We start from the raw sequence: 14,910 nt of genomic DNA, 5'->3' as shown, positions 1-14,910 counted from the left end.
AAATTTTCAAAGTTATTTTTAATTTCCTTGTGGTTTGAAATCATTGTCATTTGTATTAGTTGTAACCTAGCATACATTTCCTCCTGGAAAGTATTTGTTTTTTCTTGATATGTTTTTTCTGCAGATCTCTGATGTTCCATGATAGCCAAAATCAAAGTTTTCCTTTCTCTGCAAACAGCTTCAGAGTCACAGTTCAATAAGTCTTTATAATCCAGGAAGGCCAATTTATTTTCTATGTTTTATGGTTCTTGCTTTGTAGATAGCCCAAAATGTTTTCTTTTCTTTATTATGGCTGTTCTTTGTTTAGTTAAAATGTTGAAGGTCACAATAACAAGTTATCTTTTCCTAGGCTTGCCAATTCCTGTATTAGAGTAGCTATAATTGTATGTTTTCATCCACCACTAGATATCAGCACCAATTCATTTTTCAGTTTTCAAAACAGGCAATTGCCTTCTGTTTTCATCAATAATCTTTTGCCAAGAAAGTCTTAAACTAATTCCACCAATTTCACACTTATCCAGATTTAAGTCTTATATTCATTTAATTTCAGTATATTTCTGTCCCCCATAAAAATGTAATTCGCCGCTTCTGTCTGTGGGAGGGTGGAGCAAAAATCTCCCTCCTCTCACTTTCAGAGGATTTTTGCTTCTTGGTTTTTTTTTCTCCAGGAAATCAATTATCAAGTAGAAGAGAGCGAATCGGTATTCTTACCCAGTTCCAAACACGTTGTTTACGATCAAGCTTAACTTAGTGCTTTTTGGCTTCAGCTGCTTGTAGCTTGGGTTAGACTCTGGAGTAAAGCTAACCTTTCTTCTGTTGGTTTCTGGAGGTCTTTCCCAGAACGACTGTATTGACCGCCATCTCTCTGCGGTCGGCGGGGCTTCCCTCCTTCTTTGTTGCCTCTCCGGGGGAACTTTAGGCCCATTTAGGGTCCCCAAACAGAAAAGAATCGGCCGTAGGGTACAGAACCCCACGATCCCTCGGCTACTTGCGCTACTGCGCAAAACCGGAATTGAACAAGCAACTTCTACATGTCTTAGCACCTTGTTTCCACTGCAGTTTGAGTCTCTTTGTATTGACCTGCCTTACAGGATTGCTGACAAGTTTCATCTGAAATGCTATACAGTTTGTAAACCTGCTTTCCCCAGTTTTGGCATCATAGTGGCTGCTGAATTCTGGAAGTTAGAATCCATACATAGATAGCACCCAGGTTGAGGAAGTCTGCTATACATGCTAAGAAATATAGTGACCTCAGTTGGTAACTAAGACCCTTGCTTGTTTTGTACTGGATTTTGTCTTTAAATAAAATTAATCCTAACAGATTCCAACTTTCTACTCTCAGGAAGCTCTTTCTGCATTTTCTTTTTTGGCAGGAATCTTTGGTATCTGAGGATTTTGTCAGTGTGTAAGAAATTTTATGAACTGGAATAGCTATAGCAACAAACCAGCCAATGAGAACTGTTTTTGATTAAGACACAGTATTGGCTGTGTGAAGCATGTGATCCAGCCTAGGTCTGGGCATGTCTTAGTCTTCTCTGTGTTTTTTTTTCCTGATCTCCAAGTTAAGAGTTGTTGATGTTTCCCAGAGCTGAATGAAACTGTATGTATGTTTATATATATTTTATAAAGTTTTCTAAACTATGCCTCCTGCTCATTTTGAATGTGTGCTTATTTTGGGGCTTATTTTTGCACTGGAAAGCTGTAAAACTCTTAACAGGTTATGGGCCCAGATCCCAGCCAGCCCTTGCACACAGTTCAGACTGAAGAAAAAGACTGAGGCTCAACATGGAGCTGTAATTAAGCTGAAGGACTGTCTGAGTTAAATAAACAAGAAAAAGGCAGAGGCTGCTTAGCTGAAGGCTTGCAGGATGGCTGATTTAAAGGAGAGCTCTCTGCCTTGATTGGGTCAAAAGAATTATCTTATTTGGGCTGCAAAAATGCAATGCTTCCTGAAGGCTAAGGAGCTCTGGGATATTGTGATTAATCCACCCCAGGGACAATTAGCAGCTGCAAATCAATGGAGGCATGATAAGGCACTGGCTTATATCATCTTAAGTGTGGAAGATGAACAATTCTTAAATGTAGCTGACTTAAAAACTGCAAAAGAAGTTTGGCTGAAGTTGAGAAGTGTCCATGTAAGTGCTTCAGCATACAATATAGTGCAATTATCGAGGCAATTGTACAGAGCCCGGCTGCTTCCACAAGAGAGCATAGAAGTGCATTTACTCCACATGCAAAAACTGTTGAATTAGAACAGCGAGGAATGCAGATTCCTGAATCTCAGAAGGTGCTGTTGGTACTAAATAGTCTTGATGAAACGTGGGCCATCGTTTCAGCTGTATTTGAATGTAGACCAGAACAGGAATTAAGTATGGAAGCACTTAAAGCCTGTTTGATTTCTGAGGAACAGAAACACCGTTTTAGAAGAAGCCACGGAGAGAAATTCCTGAGGTGGGGGTCCAAGGAGCAGAGAGGAGAAATTCCTGAGGTGGGGGTCCAAGGAGCAGAGAGAGCAAAGCGGCAGACCAACTGGCTACAGAGATCGGATTGCATCTCAGCAGAGAAATACCAAGAAGAAAGAACAGGAAAAAAAGAAATGCTTCATTTGTGGGGCTGAAACTCATTTCAAGAAAGACTGTTTACAAGGAAGAACAACAGCAAATGGACAAGCTGCTGTTGCAAAAGTTAACTATTCTAATAGTAGAGACAAATGGTTAATAGACAGTGGGGCTAGTCAAACAATTGTTAATAATTCTAAGTTGTTTTCCAGATTGGATTCAACTGGAGGAGATGCAGTGGCCTTAGCAAATGGCCAGAAGGCAAAAGTCACAGGGAAAGGCAGTGTGCTGATTCCATGTCTGGAGGAAAGGTTTAATACTGTATTATGTGTGCCTGAAATGGAGCATAATTTACTGAGTGTCTCCAGTCCTGACAAACAAGGGTTTGAGACCACATTTGTAGATCAGAAATGTCTCATAAAAAGAAATGGGAATGTATGTGCACAGGGCATAAAACAGGATAATCTTTATGTGTTGCAGGCACAAAGGGTTCAATGTGCCCAAACATTTGGTAATGTGGCACAACATGATTCATGCACTCATCTCTTGCACAGAAAGCTTGGCCATGCCAGCTTCAGAGTGTTGCATAGGATGCCAGAGTTTGCAGAGGGATTAAACTTAAAAGGGTGTAAGGCATACTTAGACTGTGCAGTATGTAAATCATCGAAATCCAAGGTGTTCCCAGTAAGGAAGAAGAGCACAAGGCAGACAACAAGGGTTCTAGAGCTGGTACATGCAGATTTAGTAGGCCCAATGCAAGCTAGCTTGGGAGGAGCAAGGTATGCGCTGGTCATTGTAGATGATTTCAGCAGATTTGGTTTCTGTTATTTGCTTAAGAGCAAAATAAAGGTGCTGCAGAAGTTCAAGCAATGGGTGAGCTTCACAGAAAGAAGATATAGGCAACAGGTATGCCAGCTGCAAACTGACGGGTTCAGAATTCATGTCAGCAAGTTTTCAACAGTGGTTGGGGCAGCTAGGAATAAGACATAAGACGCACAAATCTGTACACAGCAGCTGAGAATGGTGTGGCTGAAAGACGGAATGGAGTCTTGCAGACCATGAAAGACTCACTGCTGGAGGATTCTGTTCTGAGCATGTCGTTATTGGGGCAAAGCCATGTTGACTGCCAATTATTTGGTCAATAGGCTGTGGAGTTCCTCTATAAATGATACTCCATATGCTGTGCTATATGGGAGAAAGCCATCTCTGGCACATTTAAGGGTGTTTGGAAGCAATGCATGGGTGCATATTCCAAAGGCAATCAGGAGAAAAGGGCAACAAAAGTCTAGAAAGCTCAGATTTATGGGCTATGAGCCTGGCTCAAAGAGCTATCGCTTTAGTGATGGGAGCAGAAGTATAGTAATTTCCAGATCTGCTAGGTTTGCAGAGCAGAATTAGAGCAGAACTGATGCCAATTCTGGAAATGAACCACTTAGTGACGGTGACTCACTTAGTGATGGTGACTCAATGATGGTGACTCACTTAATGATGGTGTCAGCGTTCAGGGAGGAGAAGCTGAAAAAGGACAAGAAAAGGAGTCAGAAAAAGATGGTGACTCTGATGTGAAGTAGGAAAGGGTTGACAGTCAAGACCAGTCAATTCCACGCAGGTCAGAGCGATGGAACAAGAGGATTCCACCTAACAGGTATTCTGCTGGGAAAGTAAAGGTGTGTAATGTGTGGTATGAGCCAAGAAACTATCGAGAAGTATTGGCACTACCCAAAGTGGAGCAAGTGAAGTGGAAAGAGGCCATGGACAAAGAAATGAAATCCATGGATGAACATAAAGTGTTCACCTCTATGACTTTGCCACAAGGCTATAAAGCTGTAGGATGTAAATGGGTATACAAAAAGAAAGTGTTACCCAACAATGAAGTCCAATATAAGGCAAGATTAGTGGCACAGGGGTTTTCGCAGAAGAAAAATGTGCACTATGATGAGGTATTTGCACCAACGGTAAAAAGTGGAACTATAAGGTTGGCACTAGTGTTGGCAACGGCACGTGGGCATAAAATTTGGCGCTTTGATATAACCACAGCGTTCCTCAATGCAGAGTTGGAGGAAGAAATGCACATGGTTCAAGCACCAGGGTATGAAAGTAAAAAGCCTGGCACTGTGTATAAACTGAACAAGGCCATTTATGGGCTGAAGCAGTCAGCCAGAAACTGGAACATCTGTTTAGATGTGGCATTGAAGGGTCTTGGGTTCAAGAGTTGTAAGGCTGATGGTTGTATATATACTGCAAGGTTCCACGGTGGGGATTGCCAATTATTAGCATTTGGATGACCTTTGCTTCATTGCAAAGGATCTGGCACAGGTGAAGGAATTTGCTAATCAGCTGGAGAAAAGGTTTGAGTTGAAAAGTCTGGGTGAAATACAAAACTATCTTGGTGTAGAGATACAAAAAACTGAGAAAGGTGGCTACGTTCTCAGTCAAAGAAGGAAAATTGAACTGTTGGAGAGATACAACATGAAAGATTGTAATTCTGCTCCAACACCTATGAGCATAGATTTTCACAACACTTTGGGTGAGGACAAAAGTGAAGCCTGTGATCAGGAGATATATCAGTCAGCAATAGGAAGCCTGTTATATCTGTCACAGTGGTCCAGACCAGACATAGCTTGTGCAGTAAGCATCTTAAGTCGCTTTACTGCCGCACCAACGCAGTTGCATTGGATGGGTGTGAAGAGAATTCTGAGGTATTTTAAGGGAACTGTGAATTTGGGTCTTCAAATACAGGTCTCTGAAGAGTTAAAGTTAAAATGTTATGTTGACAGTGATTATGCCAATGATGTGCAAAACAGAAAGTCCAATTCTGGGTTTGTGGTATTATTTGGAGGGACTTTTATTGGATGGAAGTCCAGAAAACAAACAACTGTAGCTATTTCTACTGCGGAGGCAGAATTTATTGCTCTGTCTGAACTTTGTTCAGAGGTAACCTGGTATGTACAGCTGTTAAAGGATTTAAACATAGAAGTTAAAGAAGCTGTAACAGTATTTGAAGATAATGCTGCTTGCATTAAAATGGCAACAGGTGACAGTGAAAAGTAGAAGCAAGCATGTGGACATTAAGTATTGTAATGTCAGAGAAGCCATCAAAAGTAAACAAATTTGCTTGCTTCATTGTTCTTCAGATGACAATCTGGCAGATGTAATGACCAAACCATTGGGTGGAGTACACCATGGGAAGAGTATTAAGTTATTTGGTTTTATGTCTATTCCAGTCATAAAGGGAGGAGCGTCAGTGTGTAAGAAATTTTATGAACTGGAATAGCCATAGCAACAAACCAGCCAATGAGAACTGTTTTTGATTAAGACACAGTATTGGCTGTGTGAGGCATGTGATCCAGCCTAGGTCTGGGCGTGTCTTAGTCTTCTGTTTGTTTTTTTCTGATCTCCAAGTTAAGAGTTGTTGATGTTCCCCAGAGCTGAATGAAAATGTATGTATCATGTTTATATATATTTTATAGATAAAGTTTTTCTAAAATATGCCTCCTGCTCATTTTGAATGTGTGCTTATTTTTTGGGCTTATTTTTGTGCTGGAAAGCTGTAAAACTCTAATAGATTTTGGAACATGTTCTAGGGCAGGGGTCTCCAAACTTTTCAGTCTGAGGGCCACATTGGACATTTTGCAAACATTTGAGGGCTGGGGGAAGAATCAGTTTTATAAATGAGCAAATAAAACTTAATTGAATGTGTTTTATTTTGCTCAATGTGGTATGATTCACAACAGCAAAAAAGAAATATGACAACTACAAAGAAACAATGCCGTGCTTGTACAGATGAATGATATAAAAAAATGTCAAACATTAGCAAACACTCTGAAGAAATAATAACTGCAGATAAGAAAAGGCTATTCTTTTTTAAAATAATTTTTACTTAAATTTTACAAATGTACATTAAATGAGGATCTACCCAGTTTTGTGGCACAGAATAGAAATAATAAACACACCCCCCCCAAAAGAACACCAGTAAAACAAAGCAAAGAAATTCTGGCAATAAAACATAAAAACAGAAGCTACGCTGGATCAGGCCAGTGCCCAAGCAGTCCAGATCACTCCTTCCCCCTCCCCTCTCAGGCATTGTGTGTGGGGGGAGATCCAAGGGAGCCCCTTGGGTCATCCCCCCCTGCAAAGGAAGTAACCTTCCAGCCAGCTCAAAGCCGGTGCAAATTTTAAAGGGGAAGATGCTTTCCTTTCCTTGTCCAGCAACCCTCCTGCTAGCTCACACACCCCCCATCAGAAAAATCAAGGGAATCCTACCTTCCTTTCCAAATAATGAATACAACCCTGTTTTTTCTCCCTGTACTGTTTTGAAAGAATCAGAGCACACCACATGGGAGGAGCTGGCAGGCTGGAAGGAACCTTCCAGAGGGTCAGATGTAGCCATAGTTTGGAGACCCCTGTTCTAGGGCAGTACTAGATATAAAGTGGAATATTGTGTTAGCGGGTCTGAGTTTCTGGTTTTAAAAAAGAAGCAAACAACAGTCCTGGAAACCTGAACTCTGCTCATCCTTTTCCTAGGATTCATACCCATTTCAGATAACACTCAAGAACAATCATCTTTGGGCTTCCTTTCTGCCTGGCAATGACATGGAACAGTGCTTTGCTTCATCACAGTCACCTTTTGCATGAGTTAGTGGTTTGGAGTAGAAAGCTGCAGTTCTAATTGTAGTCTCCCATCTTTCTATATAAATAAAAATGTAAATGTTCGTTTGTTCAAAATCTTAAATCTCTGAAAGTTCTTCACTGATTGCTTTGAAATTTTGACACAATGTTGCATTCGAATACGCGCATGTTTTTATATACCTACTATTATATAGATGTCACACCTGTGACAGGTAAAACATGCTTTTTTTGAAAAACAGCACCATCTGTTGGACGTAAAAGCAACACACGCTAGCATTGTGAAATTAAACATATTACAAACGTGCACTTTCTCTTTTCTTTCTTTTCCATTTAACCAGACTGAGCCACAGCAACGCGTGGCCGGGTACAGCTAGTCCTGAAATAAAAAGAAATGAATGTCAACGCTGTGACAAACCAAACTGAAGCCATTTTCATTTTGTCTTCATTGCCACATTTTAGTTTAGAAATTTTAGATGAAGGAAAAGGGGGGGGGGTGTAGTTCTCAGCCAAAACAATTTCTATGTGTGAGAACCGAGGTCAGTGATAACATTTTGGCAGGCTGGAGAGCTGGGAGGAGAGCCCACATTTTGCAACAATTGGTGAATGTGATTTATGACAGCAATTTGGGGTGGGAATTGCAATAATAACTTTGTAACCAGGGGGAGAGGATTTTTAGTCTTGGGTTCACCTATGTACGTGCCGATATTTTGTTTCCTAATAAAATGTATCTTTAAGGAAGAAATTTTTGCCTTGAAGTTCTTTTAAACGGTTTCATCTATCGGAACCATGACATTAACCCAAGACTCACATTTAAATTAAATTCACGGGGTCCTGAGCTCCGGTTACCTACCCAAATCCATGTGGAGGACAACAAAGACTCAGGGAAGACCCAAGATGGAGAAAAAGGAGGAACCTGTCACCAGCACTGTAACCACAGTGACTACATCGGTGGACGGAGCACAAGCCATAACCCTGATAGAGAGTGTGGTGTCGGTAGCTCCAGCGGCAGGCGCACCGGTGGCGGGTGCAAGGCCAAAGGAACGTGAAATCCAGCGGGAACACATCTGGTCATCAGAATGGACCCTGCCTAGCAGAGATTCTTGCCGTTCAGAGGCAACCCAGCCAAAAAAGTTCTGCAAAGGCTGCTGAGGGTGAATTCCCACTGACTGCCACCTTGGGATGCCTATCCTGACCATGCCACCATGGTCGATGGGATAGCAGCGAACCTAGGAGAGGTAGCAGAATGGCTAAACAGCTTGTACAACGAGCAAGCACCTGAGCTATGGGACTACAATCTATTCATCCAAGGGTTAAGAACCAGATTTGAGGACGGATCCATAGCTTTACAGGCTGAAAAGGATATTCATGAAGTAAAGCAGAGAGGTCAACCAGCGAAGGAATATGTTTGTGAATTCCGAAGAGTGGCTGGCAGAATTGAGCAGTGGCCTGAACGATCCCTGGTTCATCACTTCAAGTACGGTCTGGACCCAGATCTATTCCAGGCTTGTGTCTACCGGGGGATCCCTGATCAACTCCAGGAGTGGTATTGCTTGGCCGTGCATTTAGACATCGAGCTAACTCGCTACAAGAAACCACCAACCTCTGGACCTGGACCAAGACCAGACCAGACACGACGTCCACCTGCCCAACGAACCCCACTGACAGGGACAACTGAACCTTCAAAAGCACCTTTGGGACTACCGATCAAGTGTTTTAGATGTGGCCAGTCGGGCGGCGGTTTGTCCAGTTCCTTTCCCTCAGCAAAAAAACACCTCAGCTCCACCAGAAAGGAAAAAGGAAAGCCAGCCGCCCGCTAGAGAGAAACCGAATTGGATTACTCAGGAGCAAGCTACTCAAGTCACCTCACCTACTCAAGAGAGGGTCGAGGCTCCAGCTGAAGCTGCCATCTCACCTGCTCCATATGACAGCGATGATGAGGGAGAGAACGACCCAATGGTGAGTCAGCCTGTTCCACTTTTTCCCTCTCTGCCAAACTCATAGTTCCCAAGATGGGCGTCCAAATGGACTTAAGGGTGTTAGTAGACTCTGGGTGTTTGCGATGCCTAATCAGCCTCCCGACTGTCCTCAAGTTAGGCATCAGGGCAAGACAGCTTTCCACCCCCATGAAGTTTGAGCAGGCAGACGGATCCTTAATGGGCGGAACCTTAATAACCCACCTGACGGAGCGGGTGTGACTAGAGGTAGGGGAACATTGGGAATTTATCCGATTTGTGGTAGCTCCAAAAATGACTGAAGCAGTGATTTTAGCTTTAGCTTGGTTGGACAAGTGGAAACCCCTGATGTGGGAGGAAGGAATGAGAACCCTGAGGTTACCCATAGGACCATCACCCCCCAACTCCTCCCACAATGCCAGCGGGGCAGCAAAACCACCATCTGAGACACTAAAAGTGGTGACGAACTCCCTGCCAGGAGTGCCTCTCATTCCCAGTGAATACAGAGACTTGGCAGAAGTATCTAGTGAGGCAGAATGTGACCTCCTGCCACCCCATAGACCCAGTGACTGTGCCATTGAGATTCTACCAGGAGCTGAGTTACCTAAGCCAAAGATGTATGCAGTGACCCCCCCCCCCCTTGAAGTGGAAGAATTGAGGCAGTACATTGATAAAAATTTAGCGAGGGGTTTTATTGAACCTGTTCTGTCCCAGCCTACGTGAGTCCTTGCTGTACTCACAACGAGAAATCCCTCTTCCAAGAAACAGGCAGGAACCGTAAGAAAAGAACAATCCCTTTTATTTTCACAGACCTGAGTCAATGTCCAAGGCAAACAAACACAGTCCACAGAAACTCGATCCTCAGCACGAACAGTTGCCTTCGGCAACCAGCACCTCCCACACCTTCCCCTTTTATAATTCAGCCAAGGCGTGGCTTCCTAATGCCTTCTCCTTTGCCTATGGAGCTGCCCCATTGCATTCCTCTGTCCTACTCGCTTCTCCTCTCTGCGCATTCGTGCATCTGGGATTTGTCCCAGCTGTTCCTCATCGCTGTCCAACTCAGGCTGTCTCATCCCGAGCGCAAGTAGAGGGGCCAGGCTCCTTGTCCGACCGTAAGTCTTGCAGCTCCTCAGAGCCTTCCTCTGACTCTAATGTCACTCCAGGCCCCTCCTCCTCATCTGAGTCCTCAGACTCAGCTGCCAGATCCACTGGCTGGTGAAGAATCACAACAGAACCTGCCAAGTCCAAAGTGGCTGCCTCTGTGCTTTTTAAGGAGAAAAAAGATGGATCGCTTAGACTCTGCGTTGATTTAAAAGGTCTGAACGCGGTGAGCATGGAGAATATATACCCTCTCCCTTTAATGAAGGACTTTCTAGCACATCTGGCGAAGGGAAGAATTTTTACCGAATTAGACCTAAGAGAGGCATACTACCGCGTGAGGATAAGAGAAGGAGATGAATGGAAAACTGCTTTCAACAGCCCTCTGGGTAGCTATCAGTTCAAAGTTATGCCATTTGGATTACACGGAGCTCCGGCCATTTTCATGCAGTTGCTGCATGATCATTTGTACAAAGGGGTTTTGGTGTATCTTGATAACATCCTATCTATATAGACACTATGACAGAACACATAAGCTTAGTGCAAGAGGTACTGAAAAAATTACTGAACGCTAAGCTCTATGCCAAAATTTCAAAATGTGAATTCCATCAGACGCGTTTGGATTATTTGGGCTACAGAATTTCCAACGAAGGCATTGAAATGGATCCAGCTAAGGTGAAAGCAGTGATAGAATGGCAGCCCCCACAAACTTGAAAACAGCTCCAAAGTTTTTTGGGATTTGCTAATATCTATCGCCAGTTCATTCCTTCATTTGCCGAGATTGCCTTACCCCTTACGGAGCTATTAAAAACTGGAAAAGATGGAGGGAAACCACGACCAGGTCAGCCTTTGCTCTGGTCGTTAAAATGCCAAACCGCTTTTGAGAATTTAAAAAGACTGTTTGCAGCTGAGCCAGTTCTAAAACACCCTCATCCTGAGGAGCAATTTGTTATTCAAGTGGACGCCAGTGATGTGGCTGTGGGGGCAGTGCTGTTACAGAAAAATCATGAGGGAATTTTACAGCCCTGCACTTACACTTCAAAAAAGCTCACTGACACAGAGCGGAGATGGGCTGTTTAGGAAAAGGAAGACTTTGCAATTAGATGGGCTTTGCTGACGTGGCATCATTTCTTAGAGGGAAGTAAGGTGCCTTTTGAAGTATGGACTGATCACAAAAACTTAGAAGCATTGAAAACTCCCTGTAAACTATCTCCCAAACAAGTGCGCTGGGCGCAATATTTTAATCGCTTTAATTTCACCTTAAAATACCTACCGGGAGGAAAACATTTCTTAGCAGATGCCCTCTCTAGATTGCTCCAATACAAAAACCAACGTGAACAAGTCATAGATTCTATTATGCCACCACCTCAAGTTATTTCTCAAATAACCCCTCAGAGGCAACAACACGCGAAACCTCCTAACCCAAACGATCCTTTGACAGAGAAGTTAAAACAAGAATTGATAAATGACCAATGGTTCAAGGACAATCAAACTATCCTGACCTATAAGGATGGATTGGCTTGGAAAGGGGGTAAATTATATTTGCCTGAATCACTCAGACTTCAAGCACTCCAACGCAGCCATGATGTTAAACAAGCTGGTCATTTTGGTTACTTAAAGACACTACACTTAATTTGGAGGCAATTTTGATGGCCATGCTTAAAGAAAGATGTGGAGAACTATGTAAAAAGCTGTGCAGTCTGTGCTACCATGAAAAGGATCCCAGGAAAGTCCCCTGGGCTGTTACAGCCTGTCGCAGATCCGTCCCAACCATGGGAAGAGATCGCTATGGATTTTATTGTTGAGTTACCGAAAAGTAGAGGAAATACGGTAATATGGACCGTGATTGATCTTTTTTCAAAGCAGGCTCACTTTATTGCCTGCTCAGGCCTCCCATCTGCCCAGAAATTGGCTAAGTTGTTCCTCAAGCATATTTACAGATTACACGGAACACCAAAATGGATAATTTCCAACGGGGGGGGGGGGTTCAATTTACGGCCAGATTCTGGAGGGATTTTCTCAAATTGATTGGTGCTACACAAGGACTGTCATCGGCTTTTCATCCCTCTACGAATGGAGCGGCTGAAAAAGCGAATGCAATGGTGGAGCAGTATCTTAGATGCTATGTGGATTATCAACAAATGAATTGGACTGATCTCCCTTTTGCTGAAGTGGCTTATAACAACACTGTACACAGCAGCACCGGTTTTACACCATTCAAGATAGCCACAGGGAGGGATTTCATTCCGATGCCTGAATATCCCCAGGAACCCCCTGCCTCTCAGACTTTAGATCAATGGGTGTCCGCTTAGAGAGATGTCTGGGACAATGCAAAGAAAGCTTTGAAAAAAGTCTCAGAAATTTACAAAAAGCAAGCTGATAAGAAAAGGGCACCTCAAAAGTCATTTCGTGTGGGGGGAAAAGTTTATCTTTCTACAAAGTATCTAAGACTTAAGTTACCTAGCAAAAAATTGGGACCGAAATACTTGGGACCTTTTCCCATAGTGCGGATCTTAAACCCAGTTACTGTAGAACTGAAACTCCCTCGTCTTTTGGGAAAGATCCGCCCAGTATTTCACTGTAGTTTGTTGAAGCCTTTTAGAGGTTCAACTATGAGACCCCCCTCCTAAGAAAGCACCTGGTCCGCTTGTGGTGGCTGGAGAGACTCATTACAAAGTGAAGCGTATTCTTGATGCAAGATTGTATAAAGGGAAATTGCAATATTTAGTGCAGTGGAAGGGATATCCATTATCAGAAGCCACCTGGGTGAAGTGTGCTGATGTGAAAGCTGATAGACTTATATGTAAATTTTGTGATAAACATCCAAACAAACTGGGGGGGGGGGATTCTTAACTTTTGTTCTTGTTTGATTTGCAGGATTTCTCCTTTCTTTTAAGGGGAGCTGAATGTCAACACTCTGACAAACTGAACTGAAGCCATTTTCATTTTGTCTTCATTGCCACATTTTAGTTTAGAGATTTTAGATGAAGGAAAATGGGTGTGTAGTTCTCAGTTAGCCAAAACAATTCCTATGTGTGAGAACCAAGGTCAGTGCTGATAACATTTTGGCGGGCTGGAGAGCTGGGAGGAGAGCCCGTGTTTTGCAACAATTGGTGAATGTGATTTATGACAGCAATTTGGGGTGAGAATTGCAATAGTAACTTTGTAACCACGGGAGGGGATTTTTAGTCTTGGGTTCACATATGTACGTGCCGATATTTTGTTTCCTAATAAAATGTATCTTTAAGGAAGAAATTTTTGCCTTGAAGTTCTTGTAAACGGTTTCATCTATCGGAACCATGACATTGAACCCTTTTTCTTCTTTCCTGTTCCTCGTGCTGCAGGATAGCAAGTAGTAACAACATGAACAAATCTGAGAGTGATCAAGAGGACAATGATGACATAAATGATAATGACTGGTCATATGGATCTGAGAAGAAAAGTAAGCTGAAGCTAATATGTATTTGTGTGCATGCTCTTTCTAGAACAAGGAATTCATGTTGAATTTGGCTGCCAACTCAATGAGAAATTCTGACAGCTAGTTAGATCTCAAGGCTCTTCTGGTGGAACCTGTTGGGTTCAAAGGAGCAAACTTGCATCTTGAGCACTTTGTGGTATGGAGTCTAATGCAAAAGATTTGGATTCACTTTAGGTGACCAACTCTTGGGGTGGGGGGTAAGAGGCTGCCAATGCCATGCTGAGTTGTTATTGGCCAGTTTTATACTACTTTGGGTCTAGAAGGCCCTACAAAAAAGTTTTCAGAAGTGACCTCTAGAGAGTGGAAAGACTTTAGCTTGCTCTGATGGGTGTATGTTACAGAGGAACAGACTTCATTATAGCCACAGGCCAGAAAATTTTAAAAAAATCACAAAAGTTGTCTGTTCTTCTAGACCAGTGGTTCCCAACCTTTTCTATACCCCGCACCCCTAGAACGCTTCTGATATATTCTCACACCCCTTACAAAAGTTCGAAATAACGGCAACGAATTATGCATATACACTAGAATTTTGAAAAGCCAAGTTTTCGCACCCCCTGGAATATCATCTCGAAGCCCCAGGGGGTGCGAGCACCCCTGGTTGGGAACCCCTGTTCTAGACTATTGACAAAGCAGGGGTAAGATGCATTACTAATATCTTATAGATACTGAAGTAAAATAACCCATGTTGGACTGTTGCTATTCCACATGGGCAAGCATGTTTTCATTCTTGGTTCTTAGACCAAATATTATACCTAGCCTAGAAAAACTTCAGCACTATAAACAGGAAGCTTCCCAACAACGCTTTGTAGCCAGATCCTGTTTCCCTGTTCCAAGCTATTTACTTCCACCTGGAGCTCAGTATCATTTAATCTTTGCAGAAGTGTATACTTGGCAGTATCATAACCCAAGGATTGTATGAACTCTCTTGATAACCCATATATCATTAGTTTTTGTTCTATGACATTATGTCAACTTAATGGAAAATTACCAATTATTACGCAACCTAAGGGGATTTTTAATCAAATTTTTAGTCCGGGTTTTAGGGGGTTCCAGGGAGAGGGGTGGGCAAACTGAAATTAATTCTCCCAGGCCGGCTGAAGGCCTCGGCGAGGTGGGCGTAGGTCCTGGAATTGGGGAGGGGGGGAGGGTCTGCCTAATAGAGGGCAATTCCATTAAGACTGTGTATGGGAGGGGT

At 42.8% G+C, this 14,910-nt stretch overlaps 1 protein-coding gene across 1 annotated transcript in view; it reads left to right on the top strand.

Annotated features, from left to right (window-relative positions):
• The window catches only part of LOC107293454 (ataxin-7-like protein 3), a 61,953-nt gene that overhangs the window by 12,008 nt on the left and 35,035 nt on the right, over nucleotides 1–14,910 (top strand). The window contains exon 4 of the mRNA XM_015822606.1: nucleotides 13,582–13,679. Within this exon, the coding sequence (XP_015678092.1) occupies nucleotides 13,582–13,679 (98 nt within the window). The remainder of the gene's footprint in view (nucleotides 1–13,581; nucleotides 13,680–14,910) is intronic.

This window comes from Protobothrops mucrosquamatus, unplaced genomic scaffold (genome assembly GCF_001527695.2).
Source record: "Protobothrops mucrosquamatus isolate PMUCROS unplaced genomic scaffold, P.Mucros_1.0 scaffold1623, whole genome shotgun sequence".
NCBI classification, from domain to species: Eukaryota; Metazoa; Chordata; class Lepidosauria; order Squamata; family Viperidae; genus Protobothrops; species Protobothrops mucrosquamatus.
Note: the sequence above shows the minus strand (reverse complement) of the source record. Positions and strands in the feature narration are given on the sequence as shown.